Genomic DNA, 25,956 nt, shown 5'->3' with positions numbered 1-25,956 from the left:
AACAAGGCAGGGAGCCTATGGAAAAATAATACGGGATCATTATATTTTCCCCAAAAAGTATTTTTAGGGTGTATCTATAGCTATACGCTGAGCTGGAAAATATTTATATTTACACAGTAGGTTCATCCCTATCCTCATCTCTTTCAGATGAAAAAGATGTGAGGCCAGATCCCGCTCTCTTTACACAAGCAAGTAGTCCCAGTGATTAAATAGAATTATTCCTGTTAGTAAAGTGAGCAGGATTTGAGACACTGGCTTCAGATTCTAAAAGATCTTTGTTGTGTCATTGGAATGTTGTTGATTCTGCTGCATTTTCATAAAGTTCACTAGCTGCCTTTTATTAGTGGCATGCTATGCAGTTATGTTGTACCAGAAATCTTCACTCCTATTGGAAAGACTGATTGCTAATCCCCATGTCAGTGCATACAGAGTGAAATTGATTCCATACTGGCCTACTATTCAGTAGCAATTATTCTTTGTCATAGCTCAAAATCCACCCAGAGGGTTTCTATGGCTTATGTATTTTTATTACAATTTAGCAATATATTGATTAATATGAACAATACTGTAATACAGGCGCTATCCACCATTTGCTAGGTAGGTTTATTTTGTTAACCTAACCACGTTCTATAAATGAACCAGCTGGTCAAAACAGTGCTGTCAGTTCTGCTTTAAAGGTTTTTGATGTTTCATGCTCAATTTGTATATCATGTACTTGGTGCAAGATGGTTTTTGCATTCTCTGCATTGAGACATTTAGTTAAAGTTATTCAGGGTTCTTCCAGCAGCAGTAGTCTACCAGGGAGATAAAAAAATCCAAATAGGAAAATAGCAGGATCTTGGCTGGGATAGAAAGTCATATTGGATGAGTCTCCCCAAAAGTTGGGTTTTTTTCTAGCTATAGTCTAACATTTACAGATTTTAGTCTTGTTCTCAGGGCTTTCTGCTTGAGGATGAGGCAGTGGTTGGGGAGGGGAGGGTGGAATATGAGTAAAAAAAAAAAACAACCTTTAAATTAATGTTTTCACATTTTAGAAGTTAAAAAAACCACCGAACAAATGACATAATAATATAAAGCTGTAATCAGGACATTCACAATGCTTTTGTGGCAGCAGGCCTGGGCACTGTGCACTTTTCTATATCCCCTGCTCACCCATCAAACAACTGTGAGCAATTTTACTGCTTCTGCCATTGTTATCCCCTGGTTCCTATTCTTTCTCCTCACCAAAATTGTTGCTTGTTGTCATGCTGTCTGGAGTGGCTCACAACTGTGAGTGCCTACCTCAGGACAGATGTCAGAAAGAGGGCAAATATCCCAAGCTGCTGGTGTGTTCTATAATTAGATTTCATCAAGCCAGTAGCAAATGTGAACTCATGGATCACCATACCGTTCTTACCATGGAGTCACAGACAATCCCCTTAAACTCTCCAATCTATCTTGCTACCCAGTCACATTGAACTTTGTGGTAATAGTCACACCAAAAATCTCACCACATCAGGTTTCTCCTAGTCCCAAGAGATCAGTCACTTACCCCAGCTCAATTGCTACTCCAGATCTTACACCAAAGACAACACTGGCAGCCAATTCTATAGCAAACTAACCTGAGGTTATGCGTGGGGGTGTTGTTGCCTTTGCGTCTGCCTCCACCCGACCTTCACCTCGGTGGATGGTCTGCAAAGTGGGTAGCAGTGCTGGGACTCTGGCAGCAGGGAAGACAAAGCAGCCACATGTGGCAGGGGAGGAACTCAGCTGGCAGCCAGCCGTCCAACTGCTTCCTCCCTGCCCATGCTGTATGGACCCACTGTCAGTGCCAATGGCAGGGGGAGTGCTGCTTCCTTGCTGCTGGGCATTCACACCAGAGGTGTCTCAAGAAATATGAGGGGAACAATCACCTAGGTTCCCTGTAAGCTGCATGGCCACACAGCAGGCTATTAAGGGCCGCACAGGTCCCCCAGCCCAGCCCCTCTGGAGCTGTTGGGGAGAGGGGCCCATCCCCCAGTCTGGCCCAGCCATGCCAGAGCTGCTGCGGCTGGGGAGAGGAGCCCCAGCCCAGCTGCGCTGGAGCTGCTGTGGCAGGGAGACGCGCCATTTTCCCCCCTAGCCCAGATGCTATTGTGGGGAAAGACGCCTCTCTCCCCGCTGTAGCCCTGGGGCAGCCTGTACCCCAAACTCCTCAGCCCCAGCCCCAGCCAGAGCCCCCCCCCACACCAACCCTCTGCCCTAGCCCTGAGCCCCCTCCTACACCCCAATTCCCTCATCCAAGAACCCGCACCCACAAGCGGAGCCCTCTCTGCCCCACCTCCTGCACTCCAACCCTGCACTACTCATGCCCTGAGCTCCCTCCCACAGGTTCCTTTTACCTTTAACTATAGAGAGTTTTTAGAAGGAAAAAACCCCTTCTCTGACAGTCTTTTACATGGAATCAAAGATGGTTATAGTTGATCTTTTGGAGGGAAAGAGAATAAGTTAGTTGAAATGGGTTGGAGCTGTTGTTGAAGTACAGTCCTGCTTCCTAGAAAATGAAACAAGACAAAAACATACAAAAGGGGAAAGAAAAGAACAGCAAAGATAGAAAATGCAGCTTCTGTCTCTGATGTGGACTCTCACTTGCTGCTTCATTGCTGGAAAAACTCACAACACAGCACAGTCTTATCAGCCACTCTGAGACCTGACAAACTTGTTCCAGTATTGAGCTATTTTGGGCATTGCTTTTAGTTGCCTTTCTGGTCGCCGGCTTACAGTTGTGTTTGCAACAAAAAAAAAAAAAAAAAAAAAAGTAAATGGATGGCTAAGCCAGACACCTATTAGACAGAAGGGAAAAAGAGAAGAAAAGAAAGGTTGGTTGACCAGATCCATTGGGAGGTAGTAATGTCATCTGAGTCCCTCTCTCTGGCCCAGTCTCTCAGGATCAGAACAACAATGGCCAAACAGTGATGGAGTCCCAGGAGATGGTGGGAGTGGGAGCCATGGTGGTAAAGCTTGCTGCAGTGGTTGTTGGTAGACAGCTTATTCTTCTACTGCTGCTTGATTTTCTTTTAAGTCATTCCTTTTAAGACCCCAAAAGGGAACGATGGGTGAAACAGCCCATACACTCGTTATTTTGTTGATCAATTAGACCTAATTTCGGATGCACCAATTTTGGTTTATTGATTTTCAGTTCTACCCATTTTGAGTTTACCAGGCACGATTTTAATACAGTTCTTGAATTATATTACTAGGCCTTTCTTCAGTCTAACCTAGATTTTATCTCCCTTTTACATAATATTCATTGTTTATTGTTATTGTGACATCTTATGAACTTTCACTTACCGCTTACAGTTAGGATAAATTTTTAGGCCCAATTATACAACAGTTCCCATCACAGCTATGTGGTAAAGACAATATCCTTATAAAGAAAAGGAGTACTTGTGGCACCTTAGAGATTAACAAATTTATTAGAGCATAAGCTTTCGTGAGTTACAGCTCACTTCATCGGATGTATGAAGTGAGCTGTAACTCACGAAAGCTTATGCTCTAATAAATTTGTTAGTCTCTAAGGTGCCACAAGTCCTCCTTTTCTTTTTGCGAATACAGACTAACACGGCTGCTACTCTGAAACCTGTCAATAGTCTTATATTAATTCTTTAATGTCATTTTACTTCTTTATATCAAAGTATGAGGGGCAGAAGGTCCTCTGATTTTTTTCTGGGTTATAAACTTGCATGTCATTTACAGATTTAAGCAAGTACATGCGAGATACTACTTAAGCTTATAAAACCATCAGATAAAACTTCAGTTGCCCAAATCTATAGTACGTTGCTATGCACTGGATGCATATAGAGAGCCCACTGAGTCATTATGTTCATATCTACTTAGTTTCTTTTTTCTTTTTTCTTTTCTTTTCTTTTCAAGGGATAATGGAACTTTCTGAAGTTATTGTTAAGCATCGCAGCAAAAGAAAATATTTAACATAAGCAAACTGTAATGCAGATAAGCAAACATAGTTTCCAAGTAGCTGTCTGTGGGTTTTGATTCCCACAAAATAAAATAAATATCCTAACATATTTTGTGGCTCTGACATGTCTCCCATTGAAAATAAGAAAAGATTTCAAAATGGTGCCCCTTGTGAAATTCTAGATATTCTCTTGCAGTTCCATTTCTGTAGGATTTTATATAATCCTTCATCACGGGAGTATCTGAGCAGCTAACATAATAAATTTTCTTTCCAAAATAAACCCTTTCCTTTATAAAAAAAAAAAAAAAAAAATCAATTTAGGCTGTCACTGAAGAATAACTACATGGGATAGTTGAAAACCTCAAGGGAAATATATTACTTTGACTACATTTTCATCTTTGTATAATTAAAATAATTGTAACTTTCAGACCTAACTCCAGCTAATTAAATTTTGGACTCGGATACATTTGCAAAGTAGGATTAATTTAACCAGTGTAAAAAATACAAATTCTAATCTAAGTAGGCAGTTAAGAAAAATTGATGGCAATTCAACTAAATCCAAACTCTTTATAAAACAGATGTAATATCCCTAGTGAATAATTTCTTTTAAATTGAGAAAAAAATAAGACAAATTTATCACAAGTTAATAATATACTAATTTGAACTCTGAATGTCTCCGTGGAAGTATTCCCTTTTTTCCAATTTCTTAAACTTTACCTTTGATTTAGGATACCACCTCTAGAACTGTATCTCCTTGTATGGTAATTGCAAATAATAATAACTTTGAAGCTCTTCAAACTTTGGGGTAGTGTTATTTCCTTAATGCCTGATCCTTTCATGTTCTATATACCTCAAACTGCTATTGACCTCAGAGAGACTTTGGAGTATACAAGGCAAGCAGAATCAAATCTTACTGTGCAAATAGATAGGTATATATATTTGGGCACTCCCAAATATCAAACTTTTAAAAAGGTGGTGAAGAAATGAAGGAGTGGGGGCATGGGGGAATAAGGAATATATTTTGCAGGAGTATTTGTAAAATATAGATATGATTGCCATACAATTTGTTGCTGGATTTAACCATTTGAAGAATATTCACTTGTTGATTTCTCCTTGGAAAATAAGCCCAACAACAAAAACTGAATGTCTTTTAAAATGTATCGTGGGTTTTTGTTGTCCTCAGATGGAGAAAAGAGTCAGCACCATGTGACTAGCAAGTGCAACTTGACCACTATTGACCTGTAGGCCATAGTTTAGGATCAGCTGTTAAAAGCTATGTTAGAAGTCGTGTTTAGATAACTTTTCTCATGCTTCAGAGTAGCAGCCGTGTTAGTCTGTATTCGCAAAAAGAAAAGGAGTACTTGTGGCACCTTAGAGACTAACAAATTTATTAGAGCATAAGCTTTCGTGAGCTACAGCTCACTTCATCGGATGCATTTGGTGGAAAAAGCAGAGGAGAGATTTATATACACACACACAGAGAACATGAAACAATGGGTTTATCATACACACTGTAAGGAGAGTGATCACTTAAGATAAGCCATCACCAACAGCAGGGGGGGGAAGGAGGAAAACCTTTCATGGTGACACGCAGGTAGGCTAATTCCAGCAGTTAACAAGAATATCAGAGGAACAGTGGGGGGTGGGGTGGGAGGGAAAAATACCATGGGGAAATAGTTTTACTTTGTGTAATGACTCATCCATTCCCAGTCTCTATTCAAGCCTAAGTTAATTGTATCCAGTTTGCAAATTAATTCCAATTCAGCAGTCTCTCGTTGGAGTCTGTTTTTGAAGCTTTTTTGTTGAAGGATAGCCACTCTTAGGTCTGTGATCGAGTGACCAGAGAGATTGAAGTGTTCTCCAACTGGTTTTTGAATGTTATAATTCTTGACGTCTGATTTGTGTCCATTCATTCTTTTACATAGAGACTGTCCAGTTTGGCCAATGTACATGGCAGAGGGGCATTGCTGGCACATGATGGCATATATCACATTGGTAGATGCGCAGGTGAACGAGCCTCTGATAGTGTGGCTGATGTGATTAGGCCCTATGATGGTATCCCCTGAATAGATATGTGGACAGAGTTGGCAACGGGCTTTGTTGCAAGGATAGGTTCCTGGGTTAGTGGTTCTGTTGTGTGGTGTGTGGTTGCTGGTGAGTATTTGCTTCAGATTGGGGGGCTGTCTGTCAGCAAGGACTGGTCTGTCTCCCAAGATCTGAGAGAGCGATGGCTCATCCTTCAGGATAGGTTGTAGATCCTTGATGATGCGTTGGAGAGGTTTTAGTTGGGGGCTGAAGGTGATGGCTAGTGGCGTTCTGTTGTTTTCTTTGTTGGGCCTGTCCTGTAGTAGGTGACTTCTGGGTACTCTTCTGGCTCTGTCAATCTTTCTTCACTTCAGCAGGTGGGTATTGTAGTTGTAGGAATGCATGATAGAGATCTTGTAGGTGTTTGTCTCTGTCTGAGGGGTTGGAGCAAATGCGGTTATATCGTAGCGCTTGGCTGTAGACAATGGATCGAGTGGTATGATCTGGATGAAAGCTAGAAGCATGTAGGTAGGAATAGCGGTCAGTAGGTTTCCGATATAGGGTGATGTTTATGTGACCATCGCTTATTAGCACCGTAGTGTCCAGGAAGTGGATCTCTTGTGTGGACTGGTCCAGGCTGAGGTTGATGGTGGGATGGAAATTGTTGAAATCATGGTGGAATTCCTCAAGAGCTTCTTTTCCATGGGTCCAGATGATGAAGATGTCATCAATGTAGCGCAAGTAGAGTAGGGGCATTAGGGGACGAGAGCTGAGGAAGTGTTGTTCTAAGTCAGCCATAAAAATGTTGGCATACTGTGGGGCCATGCGGGTACCCATCGCAGTGCCGCTGATTTGAAGGTATACATTGTCACCAAATGTGAAATAGTTATGGGTCAGGACAAAGTCACAAAGTTCTGCCACCAGGTTAGCCGTGACAGTATCGGGGATACTGTTCCTGACGGCTTGTTGTCCATCTTTGTGTGGAATGTTGGTGTAGAGGGCTTCTACATCCATAGTGGCTAGGATGGTGTTTTTAGGAAGATCACCAATGGACTGTAGTTTCCTCAGGAAATCGGTGGTGTCTCGAAGATAGCTGGGAGTGCTGGTAACGAAGGGCCTGAGGAGGGAGTCTACATAGCCAGACAATCCTGCTGCCAGGGTGCCAATGCCTGAGATGATGGGGCGTCCAGGATTTCCAGGTTTATGGATCTTGGGTAGCAGATAGAATACCCCAGGTCGGGGCTCCCGGGGTGTGTCTGTGCGGATTTGTTCTTGTGCTTTTTCAGGGAGTTTCTTGAGCAAATGCTGTAGTTTCTTTTGGTAACTCTCAGTGGGATCAGAGGGTAATGGCTTGTAGAAAGTGGTGTTGGAGAGCTGCCTAGTAGCCTCTTGTTCATACTCCGACCTATTCATGATGACGACAGCACCTCCTTTGTCAGCCTTTTTGATTATGATGTCAGAGTTGTTTCTGAGGCTGTGGATGGCACTGTGTTCTGCATGGCTGAGGTTATGGGGTAAGCGATGCTGCTTTTCCACAATTTCAGCTCGTGCACGTCGGCGGAAGCAGTCTATGTAGAAATCCAGGCTGCTGTTTCGACCTTCAGGAGGAGTCCACCCAGAATCCTTCTTTTTGTAGTGTTGGCAGGAAGGTCTCTGTGGGTTAATATGTTGGTCAGAGGTGTTTTGGAAATATTCCTTGAGTCTGAGACGTCGAAAATAGGATTCTAGGTCACCACAGAACTGTATCATGTTCATGGGGGTGGGGGGGCAAAAGGAGAGGCCCCGAGATAGGAGAGGTGCCACAAGTACTCCTTTTCTCATGCTGAATTTTTTTTAGAACTTGCCATAGATGATCATTTGACTCTGAACACCAGACATTGTTTATTTTCTTTATTTAACAAAGAAATTTGAGCAGCGTAGAAATTCTCTCATTTGTATTGAGAGATGGAAATAGCCACTAGTATTGGCAAAACTTAATTAAATATGAGGTTGCTCTTTTCTTGTATTAAGCATTATGCAACATGTTAATCATTTTACAGCTATCCTGGAATACTTTGAGCTTGGCAATATTAACTCAATATAAATATATATATATTGCTTTGACAATAAGAGTGACTAAACTGTTGAAAATTAACATTTTTCTCAATCTTAAAGCTACACCTTCATGGTTTATCTTGAAGTCATGATGGAAAAATAGGGTATTCTTCAAATAAATTCAATATCTCTCTTTTCCATAAGAGAAATGATAGAAAAGCTAATAAAGTGGTACCTCTGAACTCAATATCACATCCTGCCCTCCTTCTGCACATGAACTGATGGCAGGATAATAACCTGGACTGTCCAAATCAAAAGTGAGTGCACTGACAGAGGTTAGCATTGTTTACTTTCTCCTGTATGCTTTTTCATACACTATCTTACCACGGTGCATTTGTGCTTGAAACCTCTTTTGGCATACTGATGTGTCTTACTGAAAGTAAAGTAAAAATGTAATGTGCAATGCTGCTTTGCCTATTTTTAAGATCCTCATAGGCAATAGGACTTGTATTTCATGTGCCCCTCATTTCTCTTTATCGTTTGATCTTCCTTTTAGCTTGTCATCATCTTTGAAGTGTTGGATTACCAACTCTAATTAAATTCAAAACAATACATATTTAGTTTTAGTTGTAATTAAATACATTTGTACATGAACCAGTTTTTTCCCCGTTCTTTTTAACAGATAAACAATCAGATATTGTATGGAAGAAGCCACCAAAATGCCTCTGCAATAATTAAGACTGCTCCGTCAAAGGTCAAGTTGGTTTTCATACGGTAAGACCAGTTCTCATCAAAACATCTAGTTGTAGTTGAGCCTGTACATTAATAGCCTCATTTTCAGAGACGCTGAGCCCCTTCAATTCCCTTTGAAATAAGATAATCTTTTTCTTAACCACATTTCTGAGTATTGTTGAGAAGATCTCTGTAATGTTGTTTAAAATATCTTTCCAAGGATAACTGTGATGGCCTGCTCACCCTCTGGTGAACAGGTGACAGAGATGCTTAGAGACTGTTTATCTGGTATCTTTTGCTGCCACCATTATGCACAACAAGTATTCACTCCTTGTCTCTTAGATTTAGTTTTAAAAGGTTTTAATCGTTTCTCCCTAGGAACTGGAGATATGCCCTAGCATGTGGTAATTATTGGGTAGCATCGCTTCTAGAGGTAGCAGTTAGGTACCTAAATAACATAGTAGCACATATCCGATTTACTCTTAGAGTTAGTGAAAACAAAGCATCTTATTTATTACACGAAGGACAACTATAATCTAACATGGAACTGGAAGTGTTAAAGAAATAGTTTTATACACAGAAACTGCTCATCTTACCAGGTCTATGCAACTCTACCTTGAGTGTCTTAATTATTTACAAATATGCATACATACTGTGCCTGGACCTGCGAGTCCATCACTTCCTTTGAGAAACTCTGCCCTCCAAAGCCCACCGCAATCTACCTATGTGGGGCTAGGGATACCAAGCTGAGCTCTCTTCAGGTTTCCTCCTCAGAGCTCTGCTAACCCTTCTTAAGTGAGCTACCCTCTCCAAGCAAGTCTATCCAGACCTTCTGTCTGACCCTCCAACTCTCTGTTCCCTGTGACTTCCCAGACCTTCCGCCTCAAGATCCACTCTCCAAATGTCTCCCTGACCAACTCCCCATGCCTTCTGAGGTTCCACCCTCTGGTGATGTTACTGCAGATGATGTCACCAGCCTCAGCAGTTCCTTAGCAATAACTTTGTGGAAGTCTGATTGATGCAGGGGGCAGTTCACACCTCTTAGAGCTATAGTTTCAAGCTGCCTGCAGACACAGACGTTATTGCATCATTCATGGTTTCATGCTTTCTTCTGCAGCTATCAGGTCTAGAAACTTTTAAAAAATTAATACTGAGATTCTGATGTTGTCAAATGTTTATGTTGCGTATTCACATGCCTGTGTCTTAATCTGGCCTGGTTGGTAAGGGAAATGCTCTGATAAGTTTTCTTTCTCTTGAAATCACTCCCTGTAGCTTCTGTAGGACTCCTTGGTTTGGCTTGGCCTGGCCTGCCACAAGCCCATAGAAAATTAACCAGTTCCTATGCAGAATGGCTAATTTCTAGATGGCTAATTTCTAGAGTGTATATATATATATATATATATATATATATATATATATATATATATAAATAAGCCACAAAGGGATGCTGGAGGAGGATGGGTTTGGCCACTGGGAGGAAAGACCAGGTTAGGCTGTCTGTGATGAGTCCAGTCAGCTCTCAGGAGGGGTTAGGCAGCTGACCTCACTGTTAAAAATAAAGAGAACTTTTCATGGAACCCAGAAAAGTTCGGTCTTGAAGAGAGAGCCACTTGGGGGAGAGTAGGCAGATGGGAGTATGAGGCTTCTTGCTTGATGTGAGAAGTGACTTCTTCTAAGAGTGGTTCTTGGATGGAATGGTTCATTTTTAAAGAGGGATGTGGTAAATTGGACTAAAGGAGGGAACAAGGCCACCTTTGTGGTGGTTATGTGGGGGAGGGAATGAGATACTGCAGTGCACCATGTATCTTTCAGTTCCTAAGGATCAAAGATGGGTGTATTTCTTATATTTAGATCTGCTCAGGAACTTAAATTTCTGTCCTGCAGAAACACTTGCATTTTGGAGAGGTGGTGGGGGGAATTCCAAATCAGATCAAACAGTGACATATATGAAATTTTCACTGGGAGGGACTTTTCCAAAAAAAAAAAAAAAAAAAATTATTTTTGGAGGACCAAGATGGAATTTTTCAAAAATGTCTGGTCCCAGCTCTCCAGCCTCCCCAGCTCTGCAGCAGCCAGTGAGCCCAGGTTGCCAAGGAACTGGGGAGGTGTGTGAAGAAGCTGTCAGGAAACCAGTGAAACCTGCCTGGTTTCCCTCAAAAGATTTATCAAAATCAATGCTTTCCTGTGGAACCTTTTGATTTTTGCCAAATCAACATTCTCTGACAGAAAAATGTTCCACTGGAAAATTTCTGACCAGATGTACTTCTCTTCTAAGCAGGAAAACATTCTCTATATTATTCTGGCTGTAAATGTATTAAGACATCCTAACTTCCTCCACCATAATCTCAGCCTAATTAGAGCTGCCATTGTTCTAATTTGGGGGTGGGCGAGGGGTTCTGCTTGTATCATTAGAGTGAGGACTGTCCCTTGCACACACTTTTGGCTGTATACACTTTAATACTCAGGAACTTAGGACAAATGTGTCTAGTCTAGTTGTGGCTTGCCTCATTTAATTATGCCCACACCAGTTGGTTACATGGACTTCTAATCCATATATATTTGTGTGCCATGTACTAGAATTTATATAATTTATTCATAAATACATATTATTGATGTATAAACACGTGTGTGTTTGTGTGTTTATACTCACACATCTGTCTGAGGCACAGTATACACAAATATAATGGAACAGCTGTGTTAGTGCAATGAAGAATGAGTTGCTGTACTTGGCAGTGCAGAGGATTCAGAGGTGATTAATGACTTTGCCTGCAGCTCCTGTGTTCCTTCCCCTAGCTATTGAAAATTAAATGTCACATACAACAACTCACTCTCCATTAGTTAATTGCATGTGGAATGTGTGTCTGGTGTGAAAGCTCCAGAGGCTGAATCAGAACATATGAAACTGAACCCCAGAACTAGATTTAGTGCAGGCTGTCAGGCCGTGTCTCAGAAGAGCAGATAGCTTGCGAAATCTGCCACAGTGCATCCACCAGACACACTTTTCTTTTAACTTTCTGTAATTAAAAATATCACAAGGCTCCTCATAAAGGTAGCTCACTGTGGAGTCTCTTTGGATATGAAAATTTCTAGCTTGTGTTTTGGATCACATTTAAGAGATACTTATCTATAAAGGCAATAGAAGGGCTTGCCTAATTCTTCCTTTTTTTCCAGTTTTGGTCATCTATGAATGAATCCATTGGAATGAGAAGAGCTTCTTTTTAAAAATAACAGTTTCTCAACTACATACACTGAATTGGAAATACTGTAGCCATTGAATTTGTTCCTGTTACTGTCTCTTGTGCTAGAAAAGGTGTCATTTTAAAAGTTGTTTTCCAAGTTGTAAACATATGTAATGTCTTCAGACTTCAGCAGAACAAGCGTCTTGTCACTGCTGTCTGCATTATGTTATGGTGCGTTGACAATGGATATATCTGTCTGCTTGACCTGAGCACCCTTTCAAATATTAATGGAAAGAAAGGCTCTCCAAGGGAAAGTGTTATTAGCAATCAGAGCAGCAGCTGCAATGAGTAGGCAGTAAAAGAGGGGAAAAAACAACTGCAAACTCACTGTGTCTAGCTGTTCACTCATCCTGTAAGTAAATCAAATACACTACAAAAGTTTGTTTCAAAATCCCGCAAAAAACAAATATTACAAGTTTTAAGTCTAGTTAGACTGTATTATACAAGAAACTATAAGCTACTTAATATAAACTATTCTGGACCCAAACATCATCATTGTATCTCCTGAAACCCCCTTCTCTGTCTTCTCATTTAAAAAAAAAAAACCCCATGTCCCTCCCTTTCTACTTGGTTGTTTATCTTTTCTTATTTAGACTATAAACCAAGGGTGGGCAAACTTTTTGGCCCAAGGGCCACATCAGGGTTCCAAAATTGTATGGAGGACTGGGTAGGAAAGGCTGTGCTCCCCAAATAACCTGGCCCCCACCCCATCTGCCCCCCCCACTTCCCACCCCCCCTCAGTACCCCTGACCGCCCCCTCCTGGGACCCCCCCATCCCTAACCGCCCCCCCGGGACCCCACCCCCTATCCAATCCCCCCTGTCCCCTGACTGCCCCTACCCCTATCCACACTCCCGACCCCTGACAGGCCTCCTGGGACTCCCACACCTATCAACCCCCCCCCCCCCCCAGTTCCCTGACCACCCCCCCCAACCTCCACTCCCTGTCCCCGACTGCCCCCGGAAACCCCTGCCCCTTATCCAACACCGCCCCCCCGCTCCCATACCATGCCGCTCAGAGCAGCAGGAGCTCGCAGCCACGCCACCGTGCTCCCTGGCAGGAGTGGCGGACCAGAATGCTGGCGGCGCAGCGATCTGAGGCTGCGGGAGAGCGGGGACGGCAGGGGAGGGACTCGGGGCTAGCCTCCCCGACTGGGAGCTCAGGCGCCGGGCAAGATGGTCCTGCAGGCCAGATATCCGTAGTTTCCCCACCTCTGCTATAAACTCTTTGATGTGTGATTTTTGTCTCAGTTTGTGTGCATATCCATTATTTTTTCATGTGATGACACAGCTTCCAAATTGTGCCAGCCCCAGAAGTGGTTCAATTTAAAAGGGCTTTGGAAGCTTGTGTTTGCTCACTTCTTTTAAAGGATTTTTCTTAAATTTCTTCCCCATAATATTTCAATTAAAATATTGAAACACAGCTAGCTCATACAGCTCGTTGCTACAATATTGGGATTGAAGAGCAATAGACATCTTGAGTCTCAATGCATCTTTTCTGTCTGCACATACAATAGCTCTTCCAGCTAAAAATGCAAGCGGTGACCGTATTAGTGACTGCAAGCTGTGCTGATGGGTTTGCTGCTTGGATGACTTCAGCTGTGTCCCTCTGATTAAGGATCTGGAGAGAGCAGAGTGCTATTGCATTTATTATGTTTGAAAACTGGGGATGAGCCACTCACAGATAGCAAAGAATTTTATCTATAAAGTTTCTCCTTTTAGGAGTTTCTGGTACAGCTCCACCTTACCTTATTGTACCAGAAAGTCAGAACCAAATAACAGAAGTGATCAAACATTAAGTTGCACAGAATAGCTACTTCAAAGCAGATGAACTGGCCTGTTCTCCAGTTAGCTGTCACATGGTACCCTATAGATTGATATTTATACAGATGATGAGAATCAACAGCCTCAAGAATAGCAATTCATCCAATGTAATAAACTCAAATAGAAGCAGCAGCAATACTGGATATTGTTTGACTTCCCAGTGTGGTCCCTAGCTGTGAGCTTTCCTTACAGTGGAATTGGGTTATGTATAGCCAACCCAGAGTTGCTGAAACTAACAAGCTCTTCATCTCCTTTTACACCCCATTCATTCTCAGCGACAAGAATCTAGCACCGTGCTTTCAATTAGCCCACCATTAAAAGCACTGGGAAGTCTCATCTCCCACCCTGCGGTTGGCAATCCCTATGGCAAGAAGAGCCCTGTGTACTGGTGCTGACATCACCTAAAGAACCAACCACAGATATGAGGCATAATGGATCCCTCAGGGTCCAGCGGGTGAGAGTGAAGGGGTTGTAAAATGAGATGAAGGGCTTGGACATTTCCGTGAATGCCTCCCAGTGGCCATACATCCCAAAGCCCTCCTTATAGCACCACTGCCTAAGCCATCTGTTGACAGTCATAATCTTGTCACACCTTTGTTGCCCTTCTCTAGGAACAGGAAGGATCCCGCTAAAGATCACCTGAGCCTCAATTTCCTTAAGCGTCTTCCCCAGCCTAGCATAGTCTCCCTTGATACTTTCCAGCGAGAATCTGGCTGTATCATTTGTTCCCACATGAAGGATAATTAGGGGATTCTTTCCCGCTCCCTTGAGGATCCTTTTCAACCTCAGGTCTACATCCCTTATCTTAGCACCCGGAAGACAGCACACCCTTCTATTCTCAGGATCAGCTCTAGTTACAGGCCTGTCTATTCTTCTCAATAAAGAGTCCCCGATCACATAGACCTGCCTTTTCCTGGTGACAGTGCTATTCTCCAGTCTCTCCCCTGTTCCCTCTGGCTGCAAGTTCTTTCCATTCCTATTTTCCCTTACAATTCTCTTCAACCCATCCTGTATCCTCCTGGGGCTCATAATTGGTGTAGTCTCCCTTGACTCTTCCCCTTTTTCTATAGGGCTAGCCTCTCTTCTCTTCTTCCTTACCCTTCCACCTTCAGCGACTACCTGCTGAGCCCCTTCTTCATTTTCCAACTCTGCAAACCTGTTCCTAAGCTCTATTTCTCCTTCACTAGCCCGTCTTTTTCTCTGCCTGGTTCTTTGAGTCACATGTTTCCACTGACCACTTTCCTCATCCAGTCTCTCCTCAAAATTCCCCAGCCCTGCTTCCATCCGAGAGTCTGAGCTTTTCCCTTCAGATACCTCATATCTTTGCTCCATCATCTGCTCAAACCCCTTCCTAAACTCAACGAGACTTTCCACCTGCATCTCCAAACCTCGGATCTTTTCCTCCATCAGCTCTATCAGACGGCATTTCATGCAGACAAAACTCTTACCGGTTCCCCCCTCCAGGATCATGTACATACCACAGCTTCCACATCCAGTCATCCTCAATGTGTCTTCCACTACAGTAGTCACTCCCACAGCTGCCTCTGTATCTGTCATCTCCTTCCCACCTAAATCCTGTTAATCTGGGAAACACAAGCCACACCAAAAAGACCACCCCCCCCCAGCAAAAGCAAACCCCAAACAAGCACCACAAACCAAACTCCCCTGTTTAGAGCTCTGTTTGCTAGCTCTTGTGCTGCTACAGCTGTCTGTGCCACATCTTTAAATATTCAGGGTAAATAGGCCAAATCCCCTGAGATGGGATATTAGATGGATGGGATCTGAGTTACTATAGAAAATTCTTTCCTGGGTATCTGGCTGGTGAATCTTGCCCATATGCTCAGGGTTTAGCTGATTGCCATATTTGGGGTCGGGAAGGAATTTTCCTCCAGGGCAGATTGGAGAGGCCCTGGAGGTTTTTCGCCTTCCTCTGTAGCATGGGGCATTGTTGACTGGAGGGAGGCTTCTCTGCTCCTTGAAGTTTTGAACCATGATTTGAGGACTTCAATAGCTCAGACATGGGTGAGGTTTTTCATAGGAGTGGTGGGTGACATTCTGTGGCCTGCGCTGTGCAGGAGGTCGGATTAGATGATCAGAGTGGTCCCTTCTGACCTTAGTATCTATGAATCTATTTCATTGCATGTGTTGGGCTGGATGAGCCAGTCATGACCATAGAAGAAATACAAGGTGTCTTCAGCCTTTCCATTTCTACCAAGAAACAAATCCCAGCTCAAAAACTAAAGTGCAGTATGACAAACTTGTCTGGTACTTTCTCACCTCCAGATAGTGTTAATAACTGCATTACCGCCCTTTCCCGAAACTTTTGCTGATTAGACAAATTGCTGTAATTGCAATGAGGAACATAGAAGTCCCATTGTATTAAGAAGTTTTCACGCCAATTTATGATCTTTTCCACTATAAAGTTGACAGTGGTCATTTAAAACAGCTGTTTCTGGCCAAACTCCAAAACACAAGCCTTAATGCAGTGCTATTTCCCAACAGCCTCATTAGTTAGGTACATAAACTTGTAATAGCATATGAAAAGTTCACAGTTATATTATCACTGTGGTTTTTATTTAGATTCAGCACGTTTCTGTTGCTTGGCTTTCTCCAATAATGAACCGGAAGACGTTCAGCCTGTAAACATAGATTGTTTGTTTAAAAAAAAAAAATCACCTGAGCATTGTAAAAAAGAAAGTATAATCTTTCTGGGAAGCAGAGCTCAATTCAAGCATTGCCTCCAGTTTATGTTAAATAATATTGTACCATATTGAGTAGCAGTGCAGTGCTGTTTTCTAGCTAATATGGGGTTTGTCTTTGTGGATCCCAAGTACTGGAAACAATAACTATCTTGGCTGGGATTTTCAAAGGAGCCCAGCAGAGAGAGGTGCTCAAATCCCATTGGAAATTCAGTGAGAATAAAGCAGCTAATTCCCTGAGGCTTTTTTGAAGTACCTAGCCTTACCCCCTAGTGGGTGCAGTTTGCCAGACAAATTTTGAAATGTTACTTGGCAGTAATCTGGAAGAATAGTGGAAGATTTACCGTGATAGCAAAAATATTTTAATGTATTTTGTTGGGAGGTTCTGTAGGGCTTTGCTTTCCAGAAAAGATCAAAAATGGGCTGATGCCAAACACTTTATTTCCAAGTTTGAAATTCTCCCATTCCCCCATTATTATTTTTTAAACTTCCTTCTAGGCTTCTCCCTGTTTTGGTACTTATATATGAGCAAGTCCATATGTCCAGGAAGTTAAGACATTCATTCACTTATTTTTAAGATGGCAATGACCCAGCCTTCTCTGCAGCCCAGATTAAATGTTCATTTTAAATGGTTGTCATAAAATAAGCAGCTAGTTAAGTGTAGACTTGAAAAAAGGGGAAAGATGAGAGCATTCCCAATGTTGGTAGGAAAAAAATCTTTCAAGCTGATGCATAATAGCAAAGAGTCATTGGAGGGACAGTTGTTACACAGAAGTGGTCAGGCTTATAGAGGGGCTATATATATATATATATAATATATATATATTTTTTTTAAAAATTGTTTCCTGGTAGGGAGTGGAGGGAGAGAATGTCTAATGGTTTATACTTAGTGTGGTGAAGAGAAGGGCAGTATGGTAACTTGCTCAAACAGACGTGGGAGAGAGCTGGGTGGGGAGAGAGCTGGGTAAGCAAGCCTTGCCAAAAGCGCAAGCTTTCTGCCGCTTATGCATTGGCTTCAGTCCTGCTTGCCTTGACCCTTTACACTGACTGAGTTTCTTATTGCTTCAGTACTATGAGATAATGACTGCTATTGACATAATCAGCCAGCACACTCTGATCTCTGACTAAAGTGAAAACCTGGGGAGCCTTCCATCCTAGAGTGCTTCACATCATATAGACATACAACACCACTGAAAGGCAGACACGTCTTTGGTGTGAATTCAACCATCAGGTAGACAATATGCACGCAGTATCCTACACAAACCAGGGAGGAGAGTTGGAATAAGGACAGTGGTGTAAAATTGAGACATTTAACATCCTTGCAAAATGGAGAGAGATTTGTTTTTAAGGTTATATTGGCAAGATGAGCATAGTGTGTAAATTGCATGAAAGTTGTTCTGACCTTGAAAAAAATGAAGGACTGTCTCGACCCTGATGAAATGTGAACATGTGCTTCCAGGAAATCTATGAACAAGTTGAAGTTGGGCAATATTTTGCATGAAGTGGTATCTTAGAACAGGTTTCTTAGCGGTAACCATAGTAACGGATGGCAAATGTGCTGAATTTTCATTTGCAGCCACTGTAATTCAAACGCAGTCCTCAGACCACTAAGCATCTGCTCCAACATCAAAAGACGATGATAATTAATTTTAATTTCAAATAAATTCCTGTTTTAATCAAGGAAATTTCTGGGAGTGGAGTGCAAAAAGCAATTTATTATTAGCTCTGTGATTTTAAAATATGCTCCCACTTTGAATCCGCTTTGAAGCGGTCTCTCTTGAAGAAGTATTAAAGTGTTTGAATTTGTACAGTTACAACAGGGATAGATTACAAATCGTGACTTTTTGCAACCCTGTTTTCCCCCCCAGGAATGATTGTAATTTTTTATTATATGGAATAAAAATTACCATCTGTTTAAAACGACATACATTTGTAAACCTGATGATGGTGTATGCAAGTTTAGCAGAAACTATTTTTATGTAATTAAGTAAAAACAATTTTATAATATTGATATTAAGATTTATGTTTAGCAATGTTTTAGAATTATAACAGCATTTCTCACAAAGATTTTAAGATGTATGCATTATCATCAGGCTATACATTTTCCGTCATGAGCTGTAGATTATGCTAGCTTTCATGTTGTTAGTGCTTATGTAAGACTTTGTCCATTGCTGGTGGGGGGGGAAAAGGTTGTATAACCTCAATTAATAGTAGGCAAAAATTGCTAGGTTTCTTAGACATCTTAGATTTGATGATTAATTCTCATATGTGAGAACTGCCGTGTAATTGCAGTGTACCATTGTGAAAAGAAAAGCCGGAAGAAATGTCCTTGCCTAATATGCTGTACTGGTACAGTAATACATGCTTGGAAATCATGATGTGAAGATGAAAAGAAAATCTGATGCTGCTCATTACTTCAGATTTCTGGCATGGCCTCCTGCATGCATGGGTTGGTGATACTGGTCATTGGAGCACAGATATTAGCATATTTTCTGAGTGCTACGAAGCTTTGAGGAGGGCCAGAAGAAGAGGCTGAGAGAGTCTGAGTGAGGGATTATGATCAATACAGAGACAATTTTTTTGAACTGTATGACTGCTTGATTGAAGATAAAGTAAATGAATTCACCAGCCTTTGCATGTGGGATTTATCAGTTCAAATGCCTATGATTGCATTCACCATCTTCTGCTCTACTGAAGGTTGTAGATCTAGCATTGTCTTTCTTTCTGAGTAATCAGGATATCCTGTATTTACATGTTTAACCCTTTGAGGGATAATTGACAAACCATACCCAGATTTTTCCTCCAGACATTTACACTCTAAAAGTGATTTTATAATGTACATTTGTCTAGTGTCTTATTCCAGTTATTAAAGAAAAGAAAATCTTGTGCCTAAGACACTGGAATGTGGGAGATCTGGGTGCACTTCCTGGAGCTACCACAGGTTTCTTGTGTGACCTAGGTCATGTCACATAATCTCAATCGTCCATCTGCAAAGTGGGAATGATGATGTTTCCTTTCATCTCTCTGGTCTTTTTAAACAGTCCCTGTCCCAGTGAGTTTACAGGCTACAGTTATGGAGCACCTAGCCTAATGGGATCCTGATCTCATTTGGAGTCTCTCGCACTGTTGTAATATAAATAATAAAAACATTTTTGTTGTTGATTCATCTGTACAGCTTTTTTTAAAGCAAAACTTGAAGTCTCCCTTTTTTTTTCCTGTGTGTCAAATACTTCTTTAAAACAATATAATAGCTGCAGTCTCCTTGGTTACATTTTATTAAGATCACAAAGGTGTTTACCTAATTTCATCAGCCAATCTTGAATGTCACTCAAGACATCCTGTAGCAAGGTAGCATGAATATCTGTCAGCCTTCCATAAAAACATCTTTGATATTTGCAAAGTAATCAGTTATTTTAGGAACACATAGTCATCTAAGAGGAAAAAGATACTTTAAATTATTTAAGTATTTTCTTTGAGTAACAATGTATTAATATGTAATGGATTTCGTGTTTTGTATTAACTGATTCCCCACCTCTCCTTAAAATCTTCCTAAGTTTGTTTCAGATTTTCAGAAATGTATATAGCAAATATGAACTGAAAAGAAAAAGCTACTTTACTAACACAGGTATAGATACAATAATGTTACCTATATGCCTGATAGGTGAATGCATTAGACATACCATGGGTAGATACTAGGAGACTTTTCCTGAAGAGATTTTGAAATCTTTTTTTGAGCAGGAAAAGAAATACCCATGCAAAATGCCTTTTAAAGGCTGTATTTTCATTTCCCATTTATTGTTCTCTAATACTATTGAATTGCTGAAACCCTATTGAACATAAATTAATTTATTTCCAAGGTGCCATGCCATGTTCCTATATTATCTAATAAGGGATGCAAACAGAAGTGAAAAGTGTGCCTTTCTAGGCGCCTAATGTTTTTACATAAGATAAATATTTTATTAATAAACTGTACTAAAAGAATCCTAATACATGAGGCAAGGACCAACTCAAAAAATAGTTTAGCCTTTGTGTCTGAATGTGTAATAAACTGATTCTGCCTTTTTTGATGTTTCATAGAAATGGAGATGCAGTTAACCAAATGGCTGTTACTCCTTTCCCATTACCTTCCAGCTCCCAGTCTTCCATTGAGGTAAGATGTTTTTTGATTAGGGCTTACTAAATTAGATTAATCATAATTAGTACAATATACATTCAAACACCTTGTCTGATTAATCCCTGAAAGCTAATATGCATCAGGTGGGAACTTGACCAAATGTGTGTGTTTCCCCTTGTATTTTAAATGAAACAATTGGCATGGTGCTAGGTGACAAGATATTGTCTTGGTTACTGTGATACAGCAGGAAAATAAATCGTTGAACGAAAGCCTTGCTGTCTCCTGTCGCAATTATTTTTTGAGAGAGTTGAAAGTTTTGTGGTGGGGGGGTGTTGCCTGGAACACAAATGAAATCTCAGTGTCCTCCCAGAGAAGAAATTGTCATTTCAGTGGGAGAGACACAGGGAGACACCTTGTAAGTGAAGGCCAAGACGTCCCACCAGGTTTTGATTCCTTCAAAGGCATTAGGAGTAAATCTAGGTAGCTGAATTTAGAAAATAAATATTAAAGGCCTGGCGAATGCCCACTGAAGGCAGTAGAACTATTTCCATATTTATTATTTACATTACGGTAGAGAGGTAGGTCCCAACAATGATTGAAGACCTCATTGCACTGAGCATCACACAGTCACATGGCGAAAGACCATCCCAGCTTTCAATCTAGATAGCCAAGATACTCAAGAGTGTAAGGGGAAACAGGCCTGGTGAAATAACTTGTCAGTTTGGCGTGACCAGGAATAGAACCCAGGTCTCCTGTGACCTATCTATTAGACTATGTATACGATTTATGGCCATACTATAGACTACATTTCTGTAGTGGAAATGACAGTATGTTACTTTATCTGGCGTATTAACATGGAGTTTTAGTGTATAGTATCATAATATGCAACTAAAAACTTACGGATGTTTCTAATTGTTCTCCAACAGTAGGAGCTTCCTCAGTGTGACAGTGCTGTCAGTGCTGTTCTATATTATGGTTGTTGCATCACCCCTAATGTGACTCTTTTTATCCTTTTGAACTTTATGAATGCATTGTGCTTACTGCGCAATGCAATCTGAAATGTTACCACATCGTTATTAATTTGATGTCTCATCATAATATAACTGAGAAATATGGTACTTATTTGTAGATATAGCACATGGCTAGCCTTGCTGCTGCTTATTAATGCTATATCATCTTGAGCTAATAAAGCAAAGCATGTTTTATGAGTCAGTTGGGGCTTGGTCTAGCCTTGAATTGTTAAATTCTGGTCATTGGTACATTTGCTTTTTGATATTTTAATAAGCATTATTACAATCATGAAGCCTTAGCTCATGCTTTGCAATATTAGATGGAACTTCTGGAGCATGCTTTTTGCAGTTTTCAAGTTACAGTAATGTTTAAGGCCATTTATTGTACATCCGTAATGCAATTCAAGTGCTATTATGCTGTACAGAAAAGCCACATTAATTAACTTTTGTTTCAGGGGAACTCTTTAATTAAAACCCTGGGTTTCATTTATCTATTTTGTAAAGGAAGAATATTTCTTTTTGAACTGAAGCTTCATGCTCCATTGGGTCCTGTTCCATGCGGCCAGAATCCTTGTTAGTCTGCCGTTTCTATGGACCAAGCCTTTAGGTTCACTTTAAAGTTTTCTTGGTCATTTTGTGATGACCTTAGTACCTGCTGTTTTTTCCCCCTACACTATATCTAGAACTCCTCCCTTCTTATGTTGGTAAATAGTAAAGGTAAGACAAGTAGTAATTTCAGCTGCTGTGTTCTTGCACCCTCATGGTATTACCTGTTATCCTGCCCTTGAAGGGTTCATTCCTGTGGACCTGATGTTTAAAAATCTTCACTGAAAGGCAATATAAATTTTGAAGCAGCTTTTTGCAAATGTACATTTGGGGGAGAGAGGGAAAGGTTTGTCATTTTGTTTGAATGGTTGAATAGCTCAAGAACTGGTGATAGGTATAGAGCCTTCTACCTCTAGTTCTCCATTTACAATCTAATTTAAGTCATCAGACTAGAAGTTGTTTTCATGTGATAGTTGTACCATATCCCATGTAACTCGGTTTGGTAGTCTCATTCCAGGTTGCCATGGTCAAGTGTCCATATCACTAAAATCTACCACTCTGCAGGAACCAAAGAATTCTGTGCCTTTTGCTATTTGACCCTTAAAGGTAGACCCAGTAGATGGATAAAGTTACATGCAGTGAAGGGACATTTTTTACATATTTTGTAGCTAAATGCAGGATTTTCATTTCTAGGGCTATCCATCAGACCTTTGACACCACTTTAAAAAATACTTCAATGGTTGTCATAATTATGTAGGGCTTTATGCTGTAAATTAATTGTTCATATCTTAAAATGTAGACTATATTATGCACTTTCAGAGGAGACACTAAGTAGATGTTTAACAATATGTGTGGCTTGTAGGTTGCATAAGAATTGTTGTTTCTTATAAAACAGGCCTGGAGAGACAAGGTGGGTGAAGTAATAATTTAGCAGTATGTCCTGATGCCTACATAACTACAAAACACTATTGCTAAACAGAATTTAATGTTGATCTCTTCATTTTGATTGAAGTAGTTTAATGAGAAAAATGGCTGACTAGTAAACACTCCTGTAACATGGGGAAATGTTTATTTCTGTGAAACCACAGGACAGGACCATAATAGACATAGTACTGGTACCAAATGAGCTAGTTAAAATATAGTGTATAAGTCTAATAGAAGCTCTGTTTGCAAGAACCTTAATATAATAATAAAGCCACCTCTTACATAATGTTTTGTCACTGGGATGAGGCATTGTTTGTGAATACTGAATGGAGTGAGCCTCCTAAAGAATGAAGAGAAGTAGATTCACCTCTTCAGATGGCAAGATGGCCATTGGCATAAATCCCATTTTACCTGTTCAATGCCTAACAAGGATTCAGAATAGCCTGGTAAAGAAGTCTGATAGTGAAGATCTTTGCAGAAAATTGGATTGGTAATATATAGTCAATTTTGCTTTATAAGGAAGTGTGTGCTTGGGATATAGAGCAATGACTTGAATTCATTTGAACTTTTTAAAAAAAAATAGAGAGAGAGAGAGAGAGAGAGACAGAGAGAACAGCCCTAAAAACCTCTCCATCTTCAGGAGCTGGGTAAAAGGAATACAATTCTCAAGTAAAAACATATCACATGTTTGCTAGGGAAAGAAAATAGAAGTAGAAATTTTAGCCTATACTCTTGGTTTGGAATGTTTTTTTTAAAAAACATAATAGTCCTTTCTTACGCATGTACTGCATCATTTCCCAGTCATGATTATGCTCTCTGTGTATGTGGAAAGCACAAGTCATCATGGTATCTATGCACCAAATAGAAAAATTAAGTTTCAGCATTATTCTGGTAAGACCATTTTCTCTGCTTCAACTATGGTAGCATTGTATGTTCCATGGGCTCTTTTTGGTGGGAGACCTCTAAAAAAGTAAGAAAACTCCTAATCTGTTATATCACTGCCTCTACTGTGCAAAGGGTGTGTGTTGCATGTGCGCTACAGGAAGTAAAACGTGCTCATCTTCGCCTATTGCAGAAGGGAGTTCTATAGCTGAGCACCATTCAGTAAAACACCTTTTTCTCCTGGTTCATGAGCTTCATCCTCAGTAGTGTTGGAGGAGTTGTCCCCTGAGTGCTGATTATGGTATTCATGGAGTGATGTGTAAGAAGAGGTGGTCCTAATATAAATTCATACTCAACCAATAAAGACCAGCACCTGCCTTCTGAAACTTGTAACACTGATTTTAATCAGTGATGGTTCATTGTGGATCTTCTTCCTTATTTCAAACAAGCATCAGACGCATAAATGCTGTCTAATTTTATCATGAGCTATTTAGGGGTAACGTTTTGTTTTTTAAAACAATCTCTTTACCAGGATCACAGTGGCACTGAACATGCAAGCAGTGAGGAAGATTGCAGCTCAGAAGTTGTCATGAAAAGCTTGACTGACGATGAATGTATCAAAACGGTAAGTGTCATTATCTTTAAAGAAATTTGTTTAGTCATCCACAAAATTCAAAGGTTGAAAAGTGCTATGGGTTTGTGACACTCCCAACTGTGGTGCAAGAGCATGAGTACCAACCACAGGGCAGACTGTTAAAACACCAGGGCACAAACCCCAGACTGGTCATGACGCCTAAACTTAAATTTCACCAACCAGCTGCATTAAGTGCAAACTCCTCAGGCATATTAACAGCCTTAAACAAAATCACAGACAGTCCCCTTGGATATTCTGGTTTGTCTCCTCACCCAGGTGAGGTATCACTGTGATAGATGGAATGTGATAGATGGCCCTTAAACCCAAGTATCACAGCAATATTCATTTTACTCCTAGTCTCAAAATACCAGTCTCTTTCCCAATACCTTGGATCTCACATGAAAGACAACACTTGTAGCCATTCCTATAATAAATTATATGAAGGTGTATTAAATAGAAAAAGGAAGCTAGAGTTATTTACAAGGTTAAAGCAAGTGAATCTAGACACATGAATTAGTTAGGTTTTAAGTGGTAATAGAGGCTTCTGTAACCAGCAAGCTCAATTTGTCCATTAGGGTTAACCCAGAAAATGGAGATCTCTTCCTTATGCCTAAGAAACTCCGTGCTTCTCAAAAATCCCTCCTACATAGAGATCCTTAGTTCCTTTTGTTTGGTGTTTTTATCCCCCTTTTGCCATATGCTCTCAGTTGCAAATTCAGTTGATGAAAATGAGTCATGTGAGTGGACCCCCCTCCGCCTCCCCGGGGGAAAGGATTGCAGAACAACTCTAAGAGCCTTTAGTATTCTTGTTGACGATTTCTCAGTCCAGATGTAGGGAGTTGCCAGTTTGTAAGATCTAACCACAGCCAGTCTGGTATCAGTGGATTTCCTCTTTCCAGATGGGTTTACAAGGATCCTCTCTCTTCACACTAATTAATGGCCCTCCCCTGTATGGTGATTCATTCAATCATAGAGGCTCGTAGTACATCCCTTCAAAAATTACATTACAATATGGAACTCAGATATTACAAGTAAGATTAATACATGCAGCAACTCACAAGCATTCAATAGAATTCAAACACTTTCTTACAATTCTATCTATCAATATTAACCCACAAGTTAGCTAGATTTCAGCTACGTAGATATCAGAGTTCAGTGCAGGCATGGGGACTTTGGCATGAGCTGGTGCCTGGTCTGCCAGCATCACAGGGTCTCATTCTGTTTTCACATGGTTGTAGTGCAATTGAGTTTTAATGAGTAACTCCTGATTTATCTAAGTGAGAGGAAAATCAGGTATATGATTTCCTACACCTGTTCATATGATTGAGATGTAAATACAATTTGTTCTATATTGAGGTACA

The 25,956-nt window shown here is 40.7% G+C and overlaps 1 protein-coding gene across 8 annotated transcripts in view; it reads left to right on the top strand.

Moving 5' to 3' along the window:
- The window catches only part of PATJ (PATJ crumbs cell polarity complex component), a 222,934-nt gene that overhangs the window by 142,234 nt on the left and 54,744 nt on the right, over positions 1 to 25,956 (top strand). For all 8 annotated transcript variants that reach the window (XM_043520335.1, XM_038412962.2, XM_038412966.2 and 5 more), the window contains 3 exons: positions 8,676 to 8,767; positions 20,563 to 20,635; positions 24,494 to 24,586. In XM_043520335.1, the coding sequence (XP_043376270.1) occupies positions 8,676 to 8,767; positions 20,563 to 20,635; positions 24,494 to 24,586 (258 nt within the window). The remainder of the gene's footprint in view (positions 1 to 8,675; positions 8,768 to 20,562; positions 20,636 to 24,493; positions 24,587 to 25,956) is intronic.

Source organism: Dermochelys coriacea, chromosome 8 (genome assembly GCF_009764565.3).
Source record: "Dermochelys coriacea isolate rDerCor1 chromosome 8, rDerCor1.pri.v4, whole genome shotgun sequence".
Taxonomy (NCBI): Eukaryota; Metazoa; Chordata; order Testudines; family Dermochelyidae; genus Dermochelys; species Dermochelys coriacea.
This window is presented reverse-complemented; position numbering and strand designations above follow the sequence as displayed.